General features: G+C 43.1%; 1 protein-coding gene across 2 annotated transcripts in view; it reads left to right on the top strand.

Moving 5' to 3' along the window:
• The first annotated feature begins 3,255 nt into the window (after positions 1–3,255).
• LOC135548667 (AP-2 complex subunit beta) overlaps positions 3,256–23,883 on the top strand; it is a 69,302-nt gene continuing 48,674 nt past the window's right edge. For both annotated transcript variants that reach the window (XM_064978498.1, XM_064978497.1), the window contains exons 1-12: positions 3,256–3,407; positions 3,974–4,025; positions 4,312–4,417; positions 4,913–5,048; positions 5,323–5,568; positions 7,294–7,484; positions 15,896–16,117; positions 19,002–19,122; positions 20,283–20,378; positions 20,584–20,699; positions 20,876–21,041; positions 21,616–21,714. In XM_064978498.1, the coding sequence (XP_064834570.1) occupies positions 3,989–4,025; positions 4,312–4,417; positions 4,913–5,048; positions 5,323–5,568; positions 7,294–7,484; positions 15,896–16,117; positions 19,002–19,122; positions 20,283–20,378; positions 20,584–20,699; positions 20,876–21,041; positions 21,616–21,714 (1,536 nt within the window). In that variant the 5' untranslated portion in view covers positions 3,256–3,407; positions 3,974–3,988. The remainder of the gene's footprint in view (positions 3,408–3,973; positions 4,026–4,311; positions 4,418–4,912; positions 5,049–5,322; positions 5,569–7,293; positions 7,485–15,895; positions 16,118–19,001; positions 19,123–20,282; positions 20,379–20,583; positions 20,700–20,875; positions 21,042–21,615; positions 21,715–23,883) is intronic.

The raw sequence follows: 23,883 nt of genomic DNA, 5'->3' as shown, positions 1-23,883 counted from the left end.
GTGTGGGTTGTAGACTCCGTCTCATGCTACCACTAGAGTGAAAGCACCGCCAGCATTCAAAAGTGACCAAAACATCAGCCAGGAAGCATAGGAACTGAGAAGTGGTCTGTGGTCCCCACCTGCAGAACCACTCCTTTATTGGGGGTGTCTTGCTAATTGCCTATAATTTCCACCTGTTTATTCCATTTGTACAACAGCATGTGAAATGTATTGTCAATCAGTGTTGCTTCCGAAGTGGACAGTTTGATTTCACAGAAGTGTGATTGACTTGGAGTTACATTGTGTTGTTTAAGTGTTCCCTTTATTTTTTTGAGCAGTGTATGACAACTAACATAGTCATGTCAGTAAATGACTGCTGTCTGAACATGCACAAATCTGATTTGGACACATGTAACTTGCTGTTTGGACAGTCAGTTTTCCAGAACAGATTTGAAAAACAAAACTGATTTAATCATTAAGGCCTGCAGTGTGAACATGGCTTCATTGTTCCTCCATGTACTGCAAAACAAGGATAGGCCCTAATTTTACATTTACTATTGATCGAAATGAGATCAATTACTAAGGTATGGTTTTGAGGAAGGTCAATGAATGTTCAAAACCGAACATGAGACGGACCTACTTCTGACCTTGCGTAATTAAATGTAGAGTTAATTACTAATGAATAAACCACCCGTGTTAAAGTATCATAAGTGCGAGAGATATGTTAGTTCTCCGAGGAGTACCATTACACGAGGACCTGCAGGAAGAACACGCCCAGGAGAGACTAGTGGAAATGGACAGAGCCACACCTCCACTGTCAGCCTACGCAGCCTCGCACCAACACTGGGAAGAAAGAACGACTCATTTGAGGGAAGTATACTTATGGGCTTAAATGATTTAAAAAGTGATTAAGCTCCTTGAACTCAAGAGTCCCTTGAGACCGGATGTCCCTAGGGCTGTTGCGTGACCATATTTCCGCCACACTGGCAGTCATTACCGCAGTAAAATTTCATGTGACCGAGTCACGGTAATCTCCTTTTATGCAATCTGAACACGCATTGGTAGTACGCAACTCACTAACGATCATCAGGTTGCTAATGCCCTGGTACTCAGGGCTCTATTTCTCCTCTAACCACTCTGCAAATGCAATTGAAAATCACATCAGACACTTATCATCAAAACTGTATTGTGATTTTTAAAACACCTCACTGTGATTGATCAATTTGAAGAAAGAAGTTCAACAACAGGTTGAAACAGTGTAAAACATGGTCGTTGTGGGTGTTGTTTCAAAGCCTAACGCAACAAAATTGTGTTTTCAAATCACCCTTACACATTAGAGCTTATGCATACACACAGGCCTACAGTGCCTTCAGAAAGTATTCATCCCTTGTCTTTTTCCACAATTTGCTGTTTTATAGTCTGAATTTTAAAATGGATTCCATTCAGATTTTTTGTCACTGGCCTACACACAATACCCCATAATGTCGAAGTGGAATTTTGTTCAGGAGTAAGAAAGTCACATCAAAAGTTGCATGAATGTTTTGTTCAATAAGTGTTTAACATGATTTTTTTTAATGACGACCTCATCTCTGTATCCCACACATACAATTATCTGTAAAGTCCCTCAGTCGAGCAGTGAATTTCAAACGCACATTCAACCACAAAGACTAGGGAGGTTTTCAAATGACTCACAAAGAAGGGACCCTATTGGTAGATGAGTAATAAAAAATATAAAAGCAGACATTGAATATCCCTTTAAGCATGGTGAAATTATTAATTCCACTTTGGATGGTGTATCAATACACCCAGTCACTACAAAGATACAGGCCTCCTTCATAACTCAGTTGCCGGAGAAGAATAAAACCGCCCAAGGATTTCACTGAGGCCAATGGTGACCTGAAAACAGTTACAGAGTTTATTGGCTGTAATAGGAGAGAACTGGGCATTGTAGTTACTCCACAATAATAACCTAATTGACAGAGTGAAAAGAAGTAAGCTTGTAAAAAATACAAATATTCCAAAACATGCATCCTGTTTGCAACAAGGCACTAAAGTAATACTCCAAAAAATGTGGTAAACCAATTATCTTTTTGTACTGAATACAAAGTGTTATGTTTGGGGCAAATCCAACACAACACATTATGGAGAACCACTCTCTATATTTTCAAGCTTAGTGGTGGCTGCATCATGTTATGGGTATGCTAGTAATCGTTAAGGACAGGGGAGTTATTCCAGATTTAAAAAATTACGGAATGGAGCTAAACACAGGCAAAATCCTAGAGGAAAACCCGGTTCAGTCTGCTTTCCACCAGACACTGGGAGATGAATTCACCTCTCAGCAGGACAATAACCTAACACACAAGGACAAATCTACACTGGCGTTGCTTACCAAGAAGACAGTGAATGATAATCTGTTGGAAAAATGTTTGGATGTTGCCACACACATACCTACTTGTTAACAAAATTAAGTTTCCTTTAAAATTATTCATAAATATTATCCTGCCATCCACTATATGAAGAAGTTTAAGGAAAACATCAACTCAAATTGCTCCTTTTGTAATGACCACCCAGAAACAGTTTTGCATTTTTTTTGGCATTGTATTCATGTAGGAACACTGTGGCAAGACATCAGTAGATTTATAATTGAACACATTTATGAAGATTTTACACTATTGTGGAGAGATGTACTGCTTGGATTCTTTACATACAATAGAAATAAGCTGAAACATTTTTATGTAATTAATATCATTATTCTTTTGGCCAAATTTCATATACACAAATGTAAATTTACAAAAAAACAAACAAACATGTTCTTACCCTACAAAAGGAAATGTAACTGTATTTTAAGACAGTTAAATACTCTACTAACAAAAAAGCTGTTAGAATTGTATGTCCCTTAAGGTCCTTGTGATATTGTACCCCCTAGCTCGATTGTCCATTGTATATAATCTATATATACTTGTGTACCCTCATGTACATTCTGTATTGATTTGTTGTTAATAAAATAAAACAATAACAAATATTTAAACATTAAATAAAAAAATAAAAAACCTGCCTCTCTCGCACTGGACAGTTCCGGTCCCCAGCAACGTGGGCATCCCTACAGTTGACACACAACTTTATCCACCGAAACTACACAGGCATAGCCAGCTTTCGCCAAGTATTTAATTAAAATATCTTTGTGAACTACTCCATGTCCCTCTGTAAACATAGTCCGGCTATTTCCGGTCGAAATTAACTGTTTTCCGGTGTTACGCCTTTCTGGCTCCGATACCCTTCACTCATTTTGTTTTTCCGGGAGTGCTCCATCTTTCTACGGCAAGCTATCTCTCTGCGGCAATCAAGGAGCAAAAACATCTTTCCATATCTGGAATAGCTTCACTCACCCTAGCGACGCAGTTTCTTATTGAAATTACCTCTCAAAACAAGTTTGTACCTTTCAATTTGTAATGATGATTTGTTGTGGTTTTAACGTTAATGTTATCTAGCTAGCGCTAGTTTGCTGGAAGTACAGAGGCCTTACAATCATCCCTAGCCAGCTAACGTTAGCTAGCTTAGTAGGACAGATATTTTCCACTACTCCACGGGCCTGGGGTCACACCCAAGACAATAATTGCCCTGTAATTGGAAACACTTGACTCTGTTGTGAGCTTTTAGCTAGCTAACTACATATATAATAATAACTAGTCTGTTTACAAACATGTTTTCCATATGTAATGTTATTATAAAGGGAAGTAAACTGCCTTACAGACTCGCAAACTAGCTAACGTTAACTACCGACATTAGCCAGTGAAAGTGCTGCTGTTGTGACGTACAACTGATGTCTCGTAGTGGATTGGGATGCTGTTATAGTTCTGCTTTGCGTGTTCCCTTGCATTCAACTATATAAAACATATTTAGAAGCCAAGAGTAAAGATATAGCTATAATTTTTTGTATCATAGGCAAATTATGTGTCTTTTCTATCCTCTAATGCTGGATGTTTCTCTGTAACAGATTTGAAGACCAACAATGACTGACTCAAAATATTTTACAACAAATAAAAAAGGTGAGTCTTAAAACGATTATTGGTATTGTCTTCTTCAATGACACATTGTCCCCTTGATCGTGAGTGCATGCCTACCATTAGGAAAGTGCAACATAACTCTTAATGGAAATAGATTGGCTCGTACTCTCCTCACAGAAACAGGATGCATGAAATTACCACTAAAGGCTGAACTGTTCATACCAAAGCTGACAACTGAGCTGACTGTTCAACCACTGTTGCTGAATGAGAGCATCATTCTGTTGTCACACTGGACTCTTGCTAATGCTGCATCTGTATCCTGTTACAGGGGAGATATTTGAGCTGAAGGCAGAACTTAACAATGAGAAGAAAGAGAAGAGGAAGGAGGCGGTGAAGAAGGTCATTGCGGCTATGACTGTGGGCAAGGATGTCAGGTACAGTACAGCTGATTGCTTCCTGTGACACTTCTGTGTGTTGACCATTCATCCCTCTGACATTATCTAATGACCTTGGAATTGTTAGATTACTTGTTAGATATTGCTGCACTGTTGGAACTAGAAGCACAAACATTCCGCTTCACTTGCAATAACATCTGCTAACCATCTGTATGTGACCAAACTATTTGATTTGACCTGCATGCAGCTTCTGCTCTCAACACTTCTCAGCAATAATTTTTACTTTAATGTAAACGGGATTTCCTACTTGTCTATTATTAGCAAGTTATGTATTATAATTTCTATTATTAACGGTATACTCCCTGATATGTCCTTAATGCACAACGTAAACAGCATTATGGGTCAATTTCTGCAATCATTGAAGCACAAAGCTAAACTTCTCCTCTGTTTTGGTCCCGTTGCTACCACATTGTAACTGCGTGAAGTGAACCCGTGCACATGCGCAGGTATGACCTAAAATTGTCTGTCCTATAGCTCCCTCTTCCCAGACGTGGTGAACTGCATGCAGACAGACAACCTGGAGCTGAAAAAGCTGGTCTACCTGTACCTGATGAACTATGCTAAGAGCCAGCCTGACATGGCCATCATGGCTGTCAACAGCTTTGTCAAGGCAAGGCCTTTTCTTTTTTAGATATGTTTTTAAAGGTATGAGAGAGAGATATCAAAGGGCAGTAGGTTGGACTCAAACCTACGCCGGCACTAGACGTGTGCCAGAGGCTGCAGCATTACCTACATACCAGCCGGGAGGCATGACCTTTTATTTGACATAAAAATACACATTTACATGGTTTTCCACTTACTTTTGCTGTTAACATATTACACAGCCTAGCCATTGCAATACTGCACTTCCCCATCCATAGATATCTCACCTCTCTCTCCCTCAGGACTGTGAGGACCCTAACCCCCTGATCCGGGCCCTGGCCGTGCGCACCATGGGCTGCATCCGCGTGGACAAGATCACAGAGTACCTGTGTGAGCCACTGAGGAAGTGTCTAAAGGACGAGGACCCATACGTGAGGAAGACTGCAGCGGTGTGTGTGGCAAAGCTCCATGACATCAATGCCCAGATGGTGGAGGACCAGGGTTTCCTGGATTCCCTCAGGGACCTCATCGCCGACTCCAACCCCATGGTAGGATAGGCTGGCAGTAGGCCCCTAGGCACAGCCCAGAATATGTACACTACTGGTCAAAAGTTTGAGAACACCTACTCATTCAAGGGTTTTTCTTTATTTGTACTATTTTCTTCGTTGTAGAATAATAGTGAAGATGTCAAAACTATGAAATCACACATGGAATCATGTAGTAACCAAAAACGTGTTAAACAAATCAAAATATATTTTATATTTGAGATTCTTCAAATAGTCACCCTTTGCCTTGATGACAACTTTGCACACTCTTGGCATTCTCTCAACCAGCTTCACCTGGAATGCTTTTCCAACAGTCTTGAAGTAGTTCCAACATATGCTAAGCATTTAGCTGCTTTTCCTTCGCTCTGCGGTCCGACTCATCCCAAACCATCTCAATTTGGTTGAGGTCGGGGGATTGTGGAGGCCAGATCATCTAAAGCAGAACTCCATCACTCTCATTCTTGGTAAAATAGCCCTTACACAGCCTGGCGGGGGGTGTTTGGTCATTGTCCTGTTGAAAAACAAATGATGGGATTGCGTATCACTGCAGAATGCTGTGGATGCTCTAAGTGTGCCTTGAATTCTAAATATCACACAGTGTCACCAGCAAAGCACCCCCACACCATAACACCACCACCTCCATGCTTTACGGTGGGAAATACAATTGCAGAGATCATCCGTTCACCCACACCGCATCTCACAAAGGGACGGCGGTTGGAACCAAACATCTCCGATTTGGATATCAGACCAAAAGACAAATTTCCTCCGACCGGTCGGATGTCCATTGCTTTTGTTTCTTGGCCCAAGCAAGTCTTTTCTTATTAGTGTCTTTTTTAGTAGTGGTTTCTTTGCCGCAACTTGACCATGACGGCCTGATTCACACAGTCTCTTCTCAACATCAACTGTTCAGCGGAGTCTGTTACTTGAACTCTGTGAAGCATTTATTTGGGCTGCTATTTCTGAGGCTGGTAACTCCAATGAACTTAACTCTCTGCAGCAGAGGTAACTCTGGGTCTTCCATTCATGTGAGCCAGTTTCATCATAGCGCTTGATGGTTTCTGTGACTGCACTTGAAGAAACGTTCAAAGTTCTTGAAATGTTCCGTATTGACCGACCTTCATGTCTTAAAGTAATGACGGACTGTCGGTTCTCTTTGCTTATTTGAGCTGTTCTTGTCATAATATGGACTTGTCATAGCCCTATTTGGTAAAAGACCAGTTATCTTCTGTATACTCCCCCTACCTTGTCACAGCACAACTGATTGGCTGAAACGCATTAAGAAAAAAAACATTTCCACAAATTAACTTATATGAAGGCACACCTGTTAATTAAAATGCATTCCAGGTGACTACCTCACAAAGCTGGCTGAGAGAATGCCAAGAGTGTGCAAAGCTGTTTTCAAGGCAAATGGTGGCTATTTGAAGGATCTCAAATATAAAATATATATTGATTTGTTTAACACTTTGGAAAATAGTCAAACATAAAGAAAAACCCTTGAATGAGTAGGTGTTCTATAACTTTTTACCGGTAGTGTAGATGTCAGGCGACATTCTCAGACTTTGTTTACTTTTCTTGTCTACTACTGGAGCCTGGGGTAATTTAAAAACAGCCTGTAAGGGTGTTGTTCCAGGACCTGTTTTAACAGTTTCTCTTGATTGACCCTATTTCACTGATGAAAGTACATTGGCATACAAGACAGACCACTGATCACTGTATCTGAACCTCCAGGTGGTGGCCAACGCAGTGGCAGCTCTGTCTGAGATCAGTGAGTCCCACCCCAACAGCAACCTGCTGGACCTCAACCCCCAGAACATCAACAAACTTCTGACGGCCCTCAATGAGTGCACTGAGTGGGGCCAGATATTCATCTTGGACTGCCTGTCCAACTACAACCCCAAAGACGAGCGCGAGGCCCAGAGGTACGCACACATCTTTAGTTGTCACCTCAAACAAAGTAGATTCATTCGAGTTCTGTTATCATTCTGAACTTTTTCCCCCAGGTTTATATAAAAACTGAACTAAAACCTGATTTAGTTGTCAGAGTGACATATAATACTCATCCAAGTTTTTTCTTGTGGGCCAGCTTTTGTATGTTAGTTTGCAAACTTCTCAATCCTGCTGCATGGTACTATGCTGCCCAAAAAGCTGTCTTGTGATATTTATATTTTCTTCTACTTTATACTTGCCAGCCAAGAAATGTCCCGTCTTGGACACACGAGTGACACTTACATACAAGGGAAACAAACAGACATTGCTCCACTGTTTATTTACCCTCGATGTGTATTTACATGTGGTTACAGAGTATCACATCAATCATTCCAAATAGGTTATAGAAATGCACCAAATTTCATATATTCATCCCGGTATGTTTATATGCATGCATACATACACCATATGACCAAATGTACAGTGGCTTGCGAAAGTATTCACCCCCTTGGCATTTTTCCTATTTTGTTGCCTTACAACCTGGAATTAAAATACATTATTGGGGGGTTTGTATCGTTTGATTTACCCAACATGCCTACCATTTTGAAGATGCTAAGTATTTTTTATTGTGAAACAAACAAGAAATGAGACAAAAAAAACAGAACTTGAACGTGCATAACTATTCACCCCAACAATGTCAATATGTTGAAGAGACACTTTTTGCAGCAATTACAGCTGCAAGTCTCTTGGGGTATGTCTCTATAAGCTTGGCACTTCTGGACATTTTCGCCCATTCTTCAAGGAAAAACTGCTCCAGCGCCTTCAAGTTGGATGGGTTCTGCTGGTGTACAGCAATCTTCAAGTCATACCACAGATTCTCAATTGGATTGAGGTCTGGGCATTGACAAGGCCATTCAAAGACATTTAAATGTTTCACCTTAAAGCACTCATGTTGCTTTAGCAGTATGCTTAGGGTCATTGTCCTGCTGGAAGGTGAACCTCCTTCCCAGTCTCAAATCTCTGGAAGACAAACAGGTTTCCCTCAAGAATGTCCCTGTATTTAGCACCATCCATCATTCCTTATGTTCTGACCAGTTTCAAAGTCCCTGCCGATGGGAAAAAATATCCCCACAGCATGATGTTTTTTGTTGTTGTTTAGAATTGTTTAGAAAAAATACTTTTTAATTTCGCTTCACCAATTTGGACTATTTTGTGTATGTCCATTACATGAAATCAAAATAAAAATCCATTTAAATTACAGGTTGTAATGCAACAAAAAAGGGAAAACGCCAAGGGGGGTGAATACTTTTGCAAGGCACTGTATGTGGACACCTGCTCGTCGAACATCTCATTCCAAAATCATGGGCATTAATTTGGAGTTGGTCCTGCCTTTGCTGTTATAACAGCCTCCACTCTTCTGGGAAGGCTTTCCACTAAATGTTGGAACATTGCTGCGGAGACTTGCTTCCATTCAGCAACGAGCATTAGTGATGTTGGGCGATTAGGCCAGGCTCGCAGTTGGCGTTCAATTCATCCCACAGGTGTTCGATGGGTTTGAGGTCAATGCTCTGTGCAGGCCAGTCAAGTTCTTCCATACCGATCTCGACAAACCATGTCTGTATGGACCTCACTTTGCGCACGGGTGTATTGTCATGCTGAAACAGGAAAGGGCCTTCCCCAAACTGTTGCCACAAATTTGGAAGCACAGAATCTTCTAGAATGTCACTGTATGCTGTAGCATTAAGATTTCCCTTCATTGGAACTAAGGGTCCTAGCCTGAACCATGAAAAACAGACCCAGGCCATTATTCCTCCTCCACCAAACTTTACAGTTGGCACTATGCATTCAGGCAGTTAGCGTTTTCTTGGCATCCACCAAACCTAGATTCGTCCGTCGGACTGCCAGATGGTGAAGAGTGATTCTTCACTCCAGAGAACGCATTTCCACTGCTCTAGAGTCCAATGGCATCGAGCTTAACACCACTCCAGCCGACACTTGGCATTGCGCACAGTGATCTTAGGCTTGTGTGGGGCTGCTCGGCCATGGAAACCCATTTCATGAACCTCCCGACAAACAGTTCTTGTGCTGACGTTGCTTCCAGAGGCAGTTTGGAACTCGGTAGTAAGTGTTGCAACCACGGACAGATTCTTTTTTTTACACGCTTCAGCACTTGACTGTCCCGTTCTGTGAGTTTATCAAATCAAATTTTATTGGTCACATACACATGGTTAGCAGATGTTAATGCAAGTGTAGTGAAATGCTTGTGCTATGCTTGTGCTTCTAGATCCGATCATGCAGTAATATCTAACAAATAATCTCACAACAACTACCTTATACACACAAGTGTGAAGGAATGAATATGTACATATAAATATATGGATGAGCGATGGCCGAACGGCATAGGCAAGATGCAGTAGATGGTATAGAGTACAGTATATACATATTAGATGAGTAATGTAGGGTATGGAAACATTATATAAAGTGGCATCGTTTAAAGTGACTAATGATACATTTATTACATACATTTTTTTATTATTAAAGTGGCTAGAGATTTGAGTCAGTATGTTGGCAGCAGCCACTCAATGTTAGTAATGACTGTTTAACAGTCTGATGGCCTTGAGATAGAAGCTGTTTTTCAGTCTCTCGGTCCCAGCTTTGCACCTGTACTGACCTCGCCTTCTGTATGATAGCGGGGTGAACAGGCAGTGGCTCGGGTGGTTGTTGTCCTTGATGATCTTTTTGGCCCTCCTGTGACATTGGGTGCTGTAGGTGTCCTGGAGGGAAGGTAGTTTGCCTCTCTGGAGAGCCTTGCGGTTGTGGGCGGAGCAGTTACAGCCCGACAGGATGCTCTTAATTGTGCATCTGTAAAATTTTGAGTGTTTTTGGTGACAAGCCAACTTTCTTCAGCCTCCTGAGGTTGAAGAGGCGCTGTTGCGCCTTCTTCACCACGCTGTCTGTGTTGGTGGACCATTTCAGTTTGTCCACGATGTGTACGCCGAGGAACTTAACTTTCCACCTTCTCCACTACTGTCCCATCGATGTGGTTCGGGGGGTGCTCCCTCTGCTGTTTCCTGAAGTCCACTATCATCACCTTTGTTTTGTTGACGTTGAGTGTGAGGTTATTTTCTGACACCACACTCCGAGGGCCCTCACCTCCTCCCTGTAGGCCGTCTCACCGTTGTTGGTAATCAAGCCTACCACTGTAGTGTCGTCTGCAAACTTGATGATTGAGTTGGAGGCGTGCATGGCCACACAGTCATGGGTGAACAGGGAGTACAGGAGAGGGCTGAGAACACACCCTTGAGGATCAGCAGGTGCAGATGTTGTTTCCTACCCTCACCACCTGGGGTCATCCTATCAGAAAGTCCAGGACCTAGTTGTACAGGGTGGGGTCGACACCCAGGGTCTCGAGCTTAATGACGAGTTTGGAGGGTACTATGGTGTTAAATGCTGAGCTGTAGTTGATGAATAGCATTCTTTTGTGGCCTACCACTTCGCAGCTGAGCTGTTGTTGCTACTAGACATTTCCACTTCATAATAACAGCACTTACAGTAGCTCTAGCAGGGCAGAAATTTGATGAACTGACTTGTTGGAAAGGTAATATCCTATGATGGGGCTGCAATTAAAAGTCACTGAGCTGTTCAGTAAGGCCATTCTACTGCTAATGTTTGTCCATGGAGATTGCATGGCTGTATGCTCGATTTTAATACACCTGTCAGCAACGGATGTGGCTGAAATAGACAAATCCACTAATTTGAATGGTTGTCCACATACTTTTGTTTATATATAGTGTACTACTACTGCAACAACACAATCCAAAACATAGCTTTGATTTTTGTTTGTGTTCTATGGTGTCGCAGATCCGGAGGCCATGAGAACAGAATTAGCAGAGGTCCTGCTTTGCTGAACAATGTGGTCTTGAGTTGTGCCTTAGCGGAGGGCAGAGACTTTGCAGCCCTAACAGTGTCTGGAAATGTGTTCCAGAGCCGCGCAACTGAAAGCCCTGTCGCGATAGATTTTAGTCTGAACCTGAAGGAACGAAGGGTGCGTGTGGGGCAGGAGAGTAAAATGAGGTCAGACAGGTTTCTTGGGTCCAGAGTTGTGGATAGCTTTGTAGGGTTGAACCAGGATTTTGTAGTCGATACGTGGGCATATTCGGAGCCAGTGGAGGTTGAACAGCACTGGAGTGAGGTGTTTGTCGGAGGTGGTGTGGGTGAGGACACGTGCATCACAGTTCTGGAAATATTGTCGCCTGATTAGGCACTTGGCATATTTACCAACAAAAAGGGCATTACAATAGTCGAGACGGGATGAAATAAAAGTGCTCCAGTTTGTGATGGCATAGGTCATAACCTGCCAATGTTCTGTTGATGGAAAAATGTGACTTTGATCATACTGTTGATGTGGGCCTCAAACGAGAGGTGACTGTTAAATATCACACCCAGGTTGTGAACCTCACTGGAGGAGGTGACCTTGACACCAACAATATTGAGGCTGTTAATGTTGTTTTTATTGTGCCAGTGCCAATCAGGACGTCCTCTGTGTTTTTGCAGTTTAACTGAAGGAAACTTCACTGCATCCACGCTTTGTTGTCCTGCAGGCAGCTGACCAGGAGTGCAGTGGCATTGTCAGTGATATTCTGCAAAAGGTACAGGGATTGGACTGCTGAGGACTGGGGTAAAGTCATTTTCTCTGATGAATCCCCTTTCCGATTGTTTGGGGCATCCGGAAAAACCTTGTCAGTAGAAGACAAGGTGAACGCTACCATCAGTTCTGTGTCATGCCAACAGTAAAGCATCCTGAGACCATTCATGTGTGGGGTTGCTTCTCAGCCAAGAGAGTGGGCTCACTCACAATTTTGCCTAAGAACACAGCCATGAATAAAGAATGGTACCAACACATCCTCTGAGAGCAACTTCTCCCAACCATCCAGGAACCGTTTGGTGACGAATAATGCCTTTTCCAGCACCTTGCCATAAGGCAAAAGTGCTAACGAAGTGGCTCGGGGAACAAAACATCAATATTTTGGGTCCATGGCCAGGAAACTCCCCAGACCTTAATCCCATTAAGAACTTGTGGTCAATCCTCAAGAGGCGGGCCCAGGAGCTTCTCCATGCGGTCCAGTAGGTTGGCATGGCTGACTGTGTAATGCTGCACAGAGGTCCAGCAGAATGAGGATGCTGGCAGCCCCAGAGTCGTTATTGGTGACTCTTATCAGGGCAGTCTTGGCACTGTGTCTAGCTCTGAAACCCGTCTGGAAGGGCTCAAGTAGGTTGTGAGTGGCCGGATGGTTTTGGAGTTAGAAACAGTACGTTCAAGGAGCTTGGAAATAGGCCTGTATTTCTTGAGGTTGTCAGGGTCAGATCCAGACTTTTTAGGTTCTGGTCTGACTGTGACCAGTTTGAGCTGAGTATGGACACATCCAGTGAGGAGGTACTTGTTGATCATTTCGGTGAAGAAAGGCTCCAGAGCAAGTAAGCATGGCATAGGGAGGTGGGCCTCATTGTCCTAACTGGCTTGGTTACATCAGCTGCAGTGACTGTGGTGAAGGTGGAGAACCTTGTCTCAGGGAGCGTAGGACTGGGTAGCTCAACTACCGGGGCTGGAGAGGACCGGATGGTATTATTGATGTTTTCAATTTTGCTTTGGAAGAAGCACAGGTGTTGATTGCACCTTCGGGAGGCTGAGGTAGCAGAATTGATTATAGGTTGGAGGAGCTTGTCCACAGTAGAGAACAGGGAGTTACCATTGGCGTTGCTGATCAGTTAGGACCAGTAGGATGTCCGAGGTGCATTTAAGGCTTGTTTGTATTCTTGCTGATGTTGCTCATACATCTGCGCATATACAGTTAGACCAAGTTTTCTTAAACTGTTGTTCTAGACGACGGCCAGTTGCTTTCAGAGAGCGTTGCTCTGCTCCTCTGTGTACCAGGGAGAAGATTTGGAGAAAGACACCATTCGGGTTTCCAAAGGAGCAACTTTATCCAGTATGGAGGCAAATGCAGTGTTGTGTTGAGCCACGAGTCAGTAACTTGCAGGTAGGAGATGGATTCAGTAAGCTGGCCAGTGTTTGTTTTTAGACTCCTAAACTGAATGGAGTGTTTGTTTGGCCGAGTGGGTAGAGGAATAGCTAGGGTGAAGGTGATGACTTTATGGTCGGACATCCCTGACACGTTTCCTTCCAATTTGGAGAATTCCACGTCTGAAGTACAGACCAGGTCTAGTGTATGGCCTTTGTTGTGGCAGGCAAAGTCCACGTGCTGTTGGAGTCCAAAGATGTCCAGGAAATCAGGCAGGCCGGTAGAGAGACTGCAGTCGACACGTATGTTGAAATGACCAAGCACTAGCATAGAAGGGCACAAAGGGCTCAGGAGTGTTAGTAGCTCAGATAGTTGCGCAAGAAAGTCAGAGTTGAGCTTTCGGGGGTCGATAAATCTGCACAGCCAGTACTGATTCAGAGCCATTTATTCAAAACATGAGATTGCTGGTACTGGAGTAGACTTCACAGTGCCGTCCGTCCTGCAGATTACATTCAATCCACCACCATGTCCAGATGTGCGAGAACAGTCCAGGTAGGTGTAACCAGATGGAGTGCATTGTTTGAGGGATATGTACTCATTGGGCTGAGGCAGAGAAAGTCTAGACCTCTATCAGTGTCATTAAGTAGTAACCCGTTGTTGTTTATGGATCCTGAATTTAAAAGGCCCAGTTGAATAACTTTGGAAGTTGCAAAAGGGGCAGCCTGCAGAACAGGCCAGTGTCCTTTATTATCCACCTCTGGTGTGCGTGATGTACTGCTCGCAGTGTGACTGCACACAATAGACATGCATTTTTCCCGCATTTTTTTCCTGAGTATTGTCGTGGAATATTTCTGAGAGACTTTTAGATTTCTTCAAAACAATCAAGCTTCATGATTAATTATTGCAATAACGGAGTGGTCAACGACCACCCTGAAGTGATTCCTGAGAGCCCAACGAAAAAGATTTGGGTTACAGATCTTTATAGCAAAGTACATCCTCCTGAATGTTCATGACAAACAACAGATGTGTTGAATTATACGAACGTACATTGTGATATCAAGCAGCAGACAGCAAGATTTACGTGGTGCCAAATGTCTGTCTCTAGGTCTTTTACTACTTGTTTATACAGAAATACTAATGCAACATAGGACACTCGGTCCTTCCCTCAAATTATGAAGTCGAGTGTTCATCTGCAATGTGGGAGAAATAAACTGGAAGGAGGGTTTGCCTGGCACTGGCAGACAGGCCAGCATTTCACAGACACTAATCATGGAATGGAATGCAATCTTTAGGTTTTATCACCAAGGCATTGTAAATCAACTGTCAGCGTTAAGCTTCAGAGGCTCCTCTCAGAACAACAGACAAAGTGTGAAAGTACTAATACAAGAATACATTCTAATATAAAGTCATGTGAATAACATAATGTTGTAATTTCCACCACAGGATTCTGTATTGCATAAAGCTGTTTTTCATCTCCCTGCACTTCTGAGGAATCTTTGGGTGTAGTGAGTGATAGTTGCTGCCATTTCTGTATCTTTTGGTCCAGCCTTTGATCCAATAAATTGGAGATGAGATAAGAAGAGATGAGGATCTCGGAGGATCGGAGCTGGTATTTGAATCTAAACAATTAGTTATTTGGTTGGAGAAGTAGTCAAATATGTTAACTAATTTAATGTTGTTGAGGGGGAAAAAATACACTACTTGATTAGCTATATAAAAAGTTAAGTTGAGAAAAACAATGCACATAAACACCCAAAACAAATAATTAAGGATACGTTTGCAGGAGTGAACTACCAAGGCAACCATGGAATTCAGTATAGCATTGAGATCGATACAGGAACTGCCAAAATAAAGGAAACACCTACATAAAGTGTCTTTATAGGGCATTGGGCCACCACAGCATCAATGTGCCTTGGCATAGATTCTACAAGTGCCTGGAACTCTATTGAAGGGTTGCGACACCATTCTTCCATGTGAAATTCCATAATTTGGTGTTTTGTTGATGGTGGTAGAAAACACTGTCTCAGGCTCCGCTCCAGAATCTCCCATAAATGTTCAATTGGGTTGAGATCTGGTGACACGCACATGCTTTAAACCCCCCATTCTCCTTTGAGACCCCTCTTTCAAAGTCACTGAGATCTCTTCTAGCCATGCTAGCCAAAATAAAAAATATCTGAGCTATTTGTTATGTACCAATTAGTTATGTCCTGTAAAGGGAGATTAATCTCCACAATAAGTCCTGTGTACTAAATCTCCACCAGACGTTTATTGCATCTAAAGTAAACTGCTGAGTTTGTGCACGAAAATCACTTATGGTGTTGTCAACTTTTAAATCCTTTGTAATATATATTGCACTAATAAACCCACCTGTCATTTTTTTCCAGCATCTGCGAGCGTGTCACTCCCCGTCTCTCCCATGCCAACTCGGCGGTGGTGCTGTCGGCCGTTAAGGTGCTGATGAAGTTCCTGGAGCTTCTGCCCAAGGAGTCGGACTACTACAACACCCTGCTGAAGAAGCTGTCCCCACCGCTGGTCACCCTGCTCTCTGGGGAGCCAGAGGTCCAGTATGTGGCCCTCAGGAACATCAACCTCATCGTCCAGAAAAGGTCAGTGGGAAATTTACACTCAACATTAATGCTAAGTTATTGCTAGCCTCCAAGGGATCAGGGCTGGAACAGAGCAATCCATTAAAATGTGTTTAGTTTATCACTTTCTAAATTAATCCTCAGTGATGTGGAATGTTTGGTGTTGGATAAGGCCCAGTGAAGTAAAAAATATGATTTTTCTGTGTTTTATATATACAGTGCAAGTATTCAGACCCCATGGACTTTTTCCACATTTTGTTAGGTGTCAGCCTTATTGTAAAATGAATTTACATTTTTTTTTCTCTCAATCTAATTTTTATTCCAACCTCATAGTGTGGAAATATTTGTATTTATTTATTTATTTAACCTTTATTTAAGTAGGCAAGTCAGTTAAGAACAAATTGGCCCAGCGTCATCCGGGTTAGGTTTTGGCTGGGGTAGGCCGTCATTGTAAATAAGAATTTGTACTTAACTGATTAGTTAAATAAATGTTAAATAAATAATTACAATATATATATATATATACACTACACAACAAACATGAGGGGAAAAAAATACGAACAATAAAAATTGAAAGATTAAAATGCACCCTAAAGAAAAGCAAAGCTTAAAAGATGTGTTTAAGATCTCTTTTAAATACAGTACCAGTCAAATGTTTGTTTTGGTTACTACATGATTCCATATGTGTTATTTCATAGTTTTCATGTCTTCACTATTATTCTACAATGTGGATAATAGTGCAAATGAAAGAAAACCGCAGGAATGAGTAGATGTGTCTAAACTTTTGACTGGTACTGTTTGTCCACAGTTTCTGGCCCCCCTCCGGTTCTCTGGCAGGCTGTTCCAGAGGCTGGGGGCATAATAACTAAATGCTGCCTCTCCATGCTTCTTGGTCCTAGACTTTGGGAAAGTTAAAAGACCAGTGCCAGAGGACCAGAGAGACCTACTGGGTGCATAACTTAAAAGCACGTCTGACATGTATCGGGGTGCACAATCGTAGATTGATTTAAAAACCAATAAAATACTTTTTAAAATTAATTATAAAAGTCACAGGCAGCCAGTGCAGAGACCTTTAAAAACCCGGTGTAAATGTGTGCTTTCCGTCTGGTCTTGGACAGTACCCGTGCTGCAGCATTCTGTATGTTTTGCAGAGAGAGAGTATTACAGTATCAGCCTGTGATCAGAAATTGCTTTGGCAGTGTTCCTCAGCTGGTAAAAAGCTATTTTGGTCACATTCCTAATGAATGATCCGAAGTTGAATTCAGATTCTAAAATGACACCCAGGTGTTTTATCTTTATTGCCAGTGAATTAAAATGTGCGACCAGATCCTCTCTGTGCTTTGGCTCCAACAGTAAGTACCTTGGTCTTGTATTGATTAATCTGGAGAAAGTTGTGAGCCATCCAAGTATTTAAGTTAGGAATACAGTCTAATAATTTATCAGTGGAGCTAAAAAATCCTCTGGTGACACAGAAATGTAAAGTTGTGTATCGTCTGCCGAGCAGTGAAAATCAATACTGTGCTTTCTGAAAAATGCTGCTAAGGGGTAACATGCTGTATATAAACTGAACAGTTCCGGACCTAAAATCTAACCTTGTGGAACGCCATGTGATATGTATTTTCTCTTGAGTTAATTTTTACCACGGGTGACAAACTCTCCACCAGTTAAATAGGTGTTAAACCAATTTTGAACTGGACCGGAGAGGCTAACCCACCTCTCCAGTCTGTCCAGAAGGACATCATGGTCACCAGTGTCAAATGCTGCACTTAAATCCAAGAGTACAAGGACAGAGAGTTGTTTGGCATATGTGTTGGCACAAAGATAATTTACCACTTTAACTGAAGCGGTCTCTGTGCTGTGGTGGGCACGAAAACCAGATTGGAATTTTTCCAAAATACAGTTTGCACTTAAAAAGAATTTTGCTTAAGAATGGAAGGTTGGAGATTGGTTGAACATTTCTAAGAGCTGAAGAAACTAGATTTATTTTCTTCAGAAGGGGTTTCACCATAGCAGTTTTCAGTGCAGTGGGGAAAGTGCCTGTGATCAGGGAGTGGTTAACAATAGCTTGCCCTTCTTCAGATATGCAATTAAAAACCGTTTTGAAGAAGGTGGTGGAGATGGGATCTACAAGGCTTGTGTTATCACTTTCCTGAGGATGTCGGTGTTAACCATGGAAAATAAATCCATAGTGCCTTTGTGTGGTAGGCTAAGGCACATATCAACAAACTTCTCATCAGGTCTTGCTTGACTGATACCCAGCCTGATGTTTGTTATCTTGTCTCTGAAATATGCTGCAAACTCATCACGTTTGGAAAGTTCACAGTTTGCGGGAGTAAGATTTATCAGGCCATCAATGGTCGAGAAGAGCACTTTTGAATTAATATGATTATTAGTGATCAATTTAGAAAAATGAGCCCGTCTGGCATTTCTAATTAACTTGTTATATATGCTAAGTTGCTCTCTCAGAACATCTTAATGGACCTGCAACTTTGACTTAATAGACCAATAACCAAGTTAGTTCCAAACTTCTCTGCCAATAACCGCTAGTTTTTGGTTTTCCCCTCCCACTCAGACCACTCCCAGACAGTTCTAGCAAAATTCTTGCTTGCTCTATGCTAAGAAGCATTTTGTATACCTTTTTTACCATTTTATTTAAGTCAGTCACAGTAAGTTCATTTTGACAGAGAAATGATTTGATGTTGAGATTAAAACGGCTGCATTGGACCATTTTATGTCTTGGCACTATGTTTTCGTTTTGTGTCCTCCTCACTTCCTAGCCACTAGATGACAGCATTTCTCTCCCTATGTACCTTTCCCATCTCTCAGCTCTGTGGGTTCAGATCAGGACCACATAGACACACAGAGTTGTTCTGTTCCCATTATAAATGTTATCTCTACTATTTAGGCCAGAGATTCTGAAGCAGGAGATCAAGGTGTTCTTTGTCAAGTACAACGACCCCATCTACGTCAAATTGGAGAAGCTGGATATCATGATTCGCCTGGCCTCCCAGGCCAACATAGCCCAGGTACTGCTCATGGAACCCCCATGCCTCACTGAATGGAAGTCTGTATTAGGGTGTTCATTTCTCATGATTTGCTGTTCATCATTTTATACTGAGTCACTCTATACAGAAAACCATCTTTGGGGATGATAGCTCCATACTGTATATGTTTTGTTTGTTTTTCATACGGTATCTGTTTGACTTAGAATAATGTTATTGGCCCACAAATATACACTTTTGTTAACATAAGAACATTGCCCTTAAAAAACAACAGGAGCTAGCCCAGATTTGCATTAATCTGTTCAGCTGCACCAAAACACTGCGTATACCAAACATTAGGTACACCTTCCTAATATTGAGTTCCCCCCGTTGGGGCATGGACTCCACAAGGTGTCAAAAGCGCTCCACAGGGATGCTGGACCATGTTGACTACAATGCTTCCCACAGTTGTGTCAAGTTGGCTGGATGTCCTTTGGGTGGTGGACAATTCTTGATACACCCAGGAAACCGTTAAGCGCGTAAAACCCAGCAGAGCTGCAGTTGTTGACACAAACCGGTGCGCCTGGCACCTACTACCATACCCTGTTTAAAGGCACTTGTATTTTTTTGTCTTGCCCATTCACCCTCTGAATGGCACACACATACAGTCCATGTCTCACTTGTCTCAAGGCTTAAAAATCCTTCTTTAACCTGTCTCCTCCATTTACACTGAAGTGGATTTAACAAGTGACATCAATAAGGGATCATAGCTTTCACCTCGATTCACCTGGTCAGTCTGTCATGGATAGAGCAGGTGTTCTTAATGTTTTGTATACTTAGTTTATATTGAAGACTTATTTCGACAGACATGTTCACCTCCCAATGCGTCACTCCTAATCTGTTTTAGCTGGTACTCTGACAGGCATGCTGTCAGATGATGCCTTAATGAACACATGTTTTGGACAGTGGATGTACTTGCTTCCTTTGCTGTTAAAAGACAAGCCTTGGCTTGGGTAGTTTAGCCTGGGATGCATACATAATTCACCAACCTTAACCATGTCTCCTCAAATCATTCTCTTACAATGTCAATACTTGCTTGTCCTCCCACTGCACCTGTGTGTGTAAATGTGTGTGTGTAAATGTGTGTGTGTAAATGTGTGTGTGTGTGTCAAGCTTTTCACTCATATGCCCTGCTCTCTCCCCAGGTGTTGGCTGAGCTGAAGGAGTACGCCACCGAGGTGGATGTTGACTTTGTGCGTAAGGCAGTGAGAGCCATCGGACGCTGTGCCATCAAAGTAGAGGTAGGAATCTGAGACCCCATCACAGATGGATGCAGAGAGGGTCTCTAATCAGATTTTATAGCTCTTCCATAAAAGTGCCATCCAATCCTATGAAGTTGTTTGAAGGAGTTTAAACGAGGTACTTTGGCCACTGATTACATTTATTTATTTATTGTTTATCTGTGTTGGGTCAGTGTTGACTTTGTTCATGTTGTCTCTCTGTTAGCAATCTGCTGAGCGCTGTGTGAGCACCCTGCTGGACCTCATCCAGACCAAAGTCAACTATGTGGTGCAGGAGGCCATCGTGGTCATCAGGGACATCTTCCGCAAATACCCCAACAAGTAGGTGTCCTTTTTCCTCCATCCCCGATAATTATCAATGACGATGGAGATTTATTTTCCTCAATAGGACCTATACCGCCCCTGTCTGTGTATATATAATACCTGTGTATATTCCAAGGCCCAGACAGACACTAGTATATACCCTGACCCTTTGTGTTCTCTCTCTATCTCTTCAGGTATGAGAGCATCATCGCCACGCTGTGTGAGAACCTGGACTCTCTGGACGAGCCGGATGCTCGCGCCGCCATGATCTGGATCGTGGGCGAGTACGCTGAGAGGATCGACAACGCTGACGAGTTGCTGGAGAGCTTCCTGGAGGGCTTCCACGACGAGAGCACCCAGGTCAGTTGTCCCAGAGCAGAGCACCCAGGTCAGTTGTCCCAGAGCAGACCACCCAGGTCAGTTGTCCCAGAGCAGAGCACCCAGGTCAGTTGTCCCAGAGCAGAGCACCCAGGTCAGTTGTCCCAGAGCAGAGCACCCAGGTCAGTTGTCCCAGAGCAGAGCACCCAGGTCAGTTGTCCCAGAGCAGAGCACCCAGGTCAGTTGAGGTCTGCAATTTATAATCTAATTCTACCCCGCAAGACCATTAATATAAATTTGAAAAGATTGGATCAATGTTTCACCTTGTTGGTTTCATTTGACTATCTTAATGCCAGATGGCCTCGTTGTTGCCTTTGGGACTATTGCGCCCTGCTTGGAAATTAATCTAGGGCAAAGACTGGATTGAATATGGTAAGAGCTCCACCTTGCCCTTGTCTTTAATTTCTGCTATATTGCTTTCATTAAAGCCATCCTTTCAGATCTACATGTGCCTTGTGGCTTGGAGTTGATTTGGCCCCGCCCTAACAATAATTACCTTTTATTATCTGGGTTGTGGGGTCAGACCATTCAGTCTTGGGGGTGTGTTGTGTTTCAGGTCCAGCTCACTCTTCTGACGGCCATCGTCAAACTATTCCTCAAGAAACCCTCTGAGACTCAGGAGCTGGTGCAGCAGGTCCTTAGTCTGGCCACACAGGTGACATATACACACAAATCAAATCAAATCAAATTTTATTTGTCACATACACATGTTTAGCAGATGTTAATGCGAGTGTAGCGAAATGCTTGTGCTTCTAGTTCCGACAATGCAGTAATAACCAACAAGTAATCTAACTAACAATTCCTAATCTACTGTCTTATACACAGTGTAAGGGGATAAAGAATATGTACATAAGGATATATGAATGAGTGATGGTACAGAGCAGCATAGGCAAGATACAGTAGATGGTATCGAGTACAGTATATACATGTGAGATGAGTATGTAAACAAAGTGGCATAGTTAAAGTGGCTAGTGATACATGTATTACATAAGGATGCAGTCGATGATATAGAGTACAGTATATACGTATGCATATGAGATGAATAATGTAGGGTAAGTAACATTATATAAGGTAGCATTGTTTAAAGTGGCTAGTGATATATTTACAACATTTCCCATCAATTTCCATTATTAAAGTGGCTGGAGTTGAGTCAGTGTCATTGTGTAGGCAGCAGCCACTCAATGTTAGTGGTGGCTGTTTAACAGTCTGATGGCCTTGAGATAGAAGCTGTTTTTCAGTCTCTCGGTCCCAGCTTTGATGCACCTGTACTGACCTCGCCTTCTGGATGATAGCGGGGTGAATAGGCAGTGGCTCGGGTGGTAGATGTCCTTGATGATCTTTATGGCCTTCCTGTAACATCGGGTGGTGTAGGTGTCCTGTAGGGCAGGTAGTTTGCCCCCGATGATGCGTTGTGCAGACCTCACTACCCTCTGGAGAGCCTTACGGTTGAGGGCGGAGCAGTTGCCGTACCAGGCGGTGATACAGCCCGCCAGGATGCTCTCGATTGTGCCTCTGTAGAAGTTTGTGAGTGCTTTTGGTGACAAGCCGAATTTCTTCAGCCTCCTGAGGTTGAAGAGGCGCTGCTGCGCCTTCTTCACGATGCTGTCTGTGTGAGTGGACCAATTCAGTTTGTCTGTGATGTGTATGCCGAGGAACTTAAAACTTGCTACTCTCTCCACTACTGTTCCATCGATGTGGATAGGGGGTGTTCCCTCTGCTGTTTCCTGAAGTCCACAATCATCTCCTTAGTTTTGTTGACGTTGAGTGTGAGGTTATTTTCTCTGACACCACACTCCGAGGGCCCTCACCTCCTCCCTGTAGGCCGTCTCGTCGTTGTTGGTAATCAAGCCTACCACTGTTGTGTCGTCCGCAAACTTGATGATTGAGTTGGAGGCGTGCGTGGCCACGCAGTCGTGGGTGAACAGGGAGTACAGGAGAGGGCTCAGAACGCACCCTTGTGGGGCCCCAGTGTTGAGGATCAGCGGGGAGGAGATGTTGTTACCTACCCTCACCACCTGGGGCGGCCCGTCAGGAAGTCCAGTACCCAGTTGCACAGGGCGGGGTCGAGACCCAGGGTCTCGAGCTTGATGACGAGCTTGGAGGGTACTATGGTGTTGAATGCCGAGCTGTAGTCGATGAACAGCATTCTCACATAGGTATTCCTCTTGTCCAGATGGGTTAGGGCAGTGTGCAGTGTGGTTGAGATTGCATCGTCTGTGGACCTATTTGAGCGGTAAGCAAATTGGAGTGGGTCTAGGGAGTCAGGTAGGGTGGAGGTGATATGGTCCTTGACTAGTCTCTCAAAGCACTTCATGATGACGGAAGTGAGTGCTACGGGGCGGTAGTCGTTTAGCTCAGTTACCTTAGCTTTCTTGGGAACAGGAACGATGGTGGCCCTCTTGAAGCATGTGGGAACAGCAGACTGGTATAGGGATTGATTGAATATGTCCGTAAACACACCAGCCAGCTGGTCTGCGCATGCTCTGAGGGCGCGGCTGGGGATGCCGTCTGGGCCTGCAGCCTTGCGAGGGTTAACACGTTTAAACGTTTTACTCACCTCGGCTGCAGTGAAGGAGAGACCGCATTTTTCCGTTGCAGGCAGTGTCAGTGGCACTGTATTGTCCTCAAAGCGGGCAAAAAAGTTATTTAGTCTGCCTGGGAGCAAGACATCCTGGTCCGTGACTGGCCTGGATTTCTTCCTGTAGTCCGTGATTGACTGTAGACCCTGCCACATGCCTCTTGTGTCTGAGCCGTTGAATTGGGATTCTACTTTGTCTCTGTACTGACGCTTAGCTTGTTTGATAGCCTTACGAAGGGAATAGCT

Source organism: Oncorhynchus masou, chromosome 11 (genome assembly GCF_036934945.1).
Source record: "Oncorhynchus masou masou isolate Uvic2021 chromosome 11, UVic_Omas_1.1, whole genome shotgun sequence".
NCBI lineage: Eukaryota > Metazoa > Chordata > Actinopteri > Salmoniformes > Salmonidae > Oncorhynchus > Oncorhynchus masou.
The sequence above is the reverse complement of the archived record's forward strand: the minus strand, read 5'-3'. Positions and strand labels throughout refer to the sequence as shown.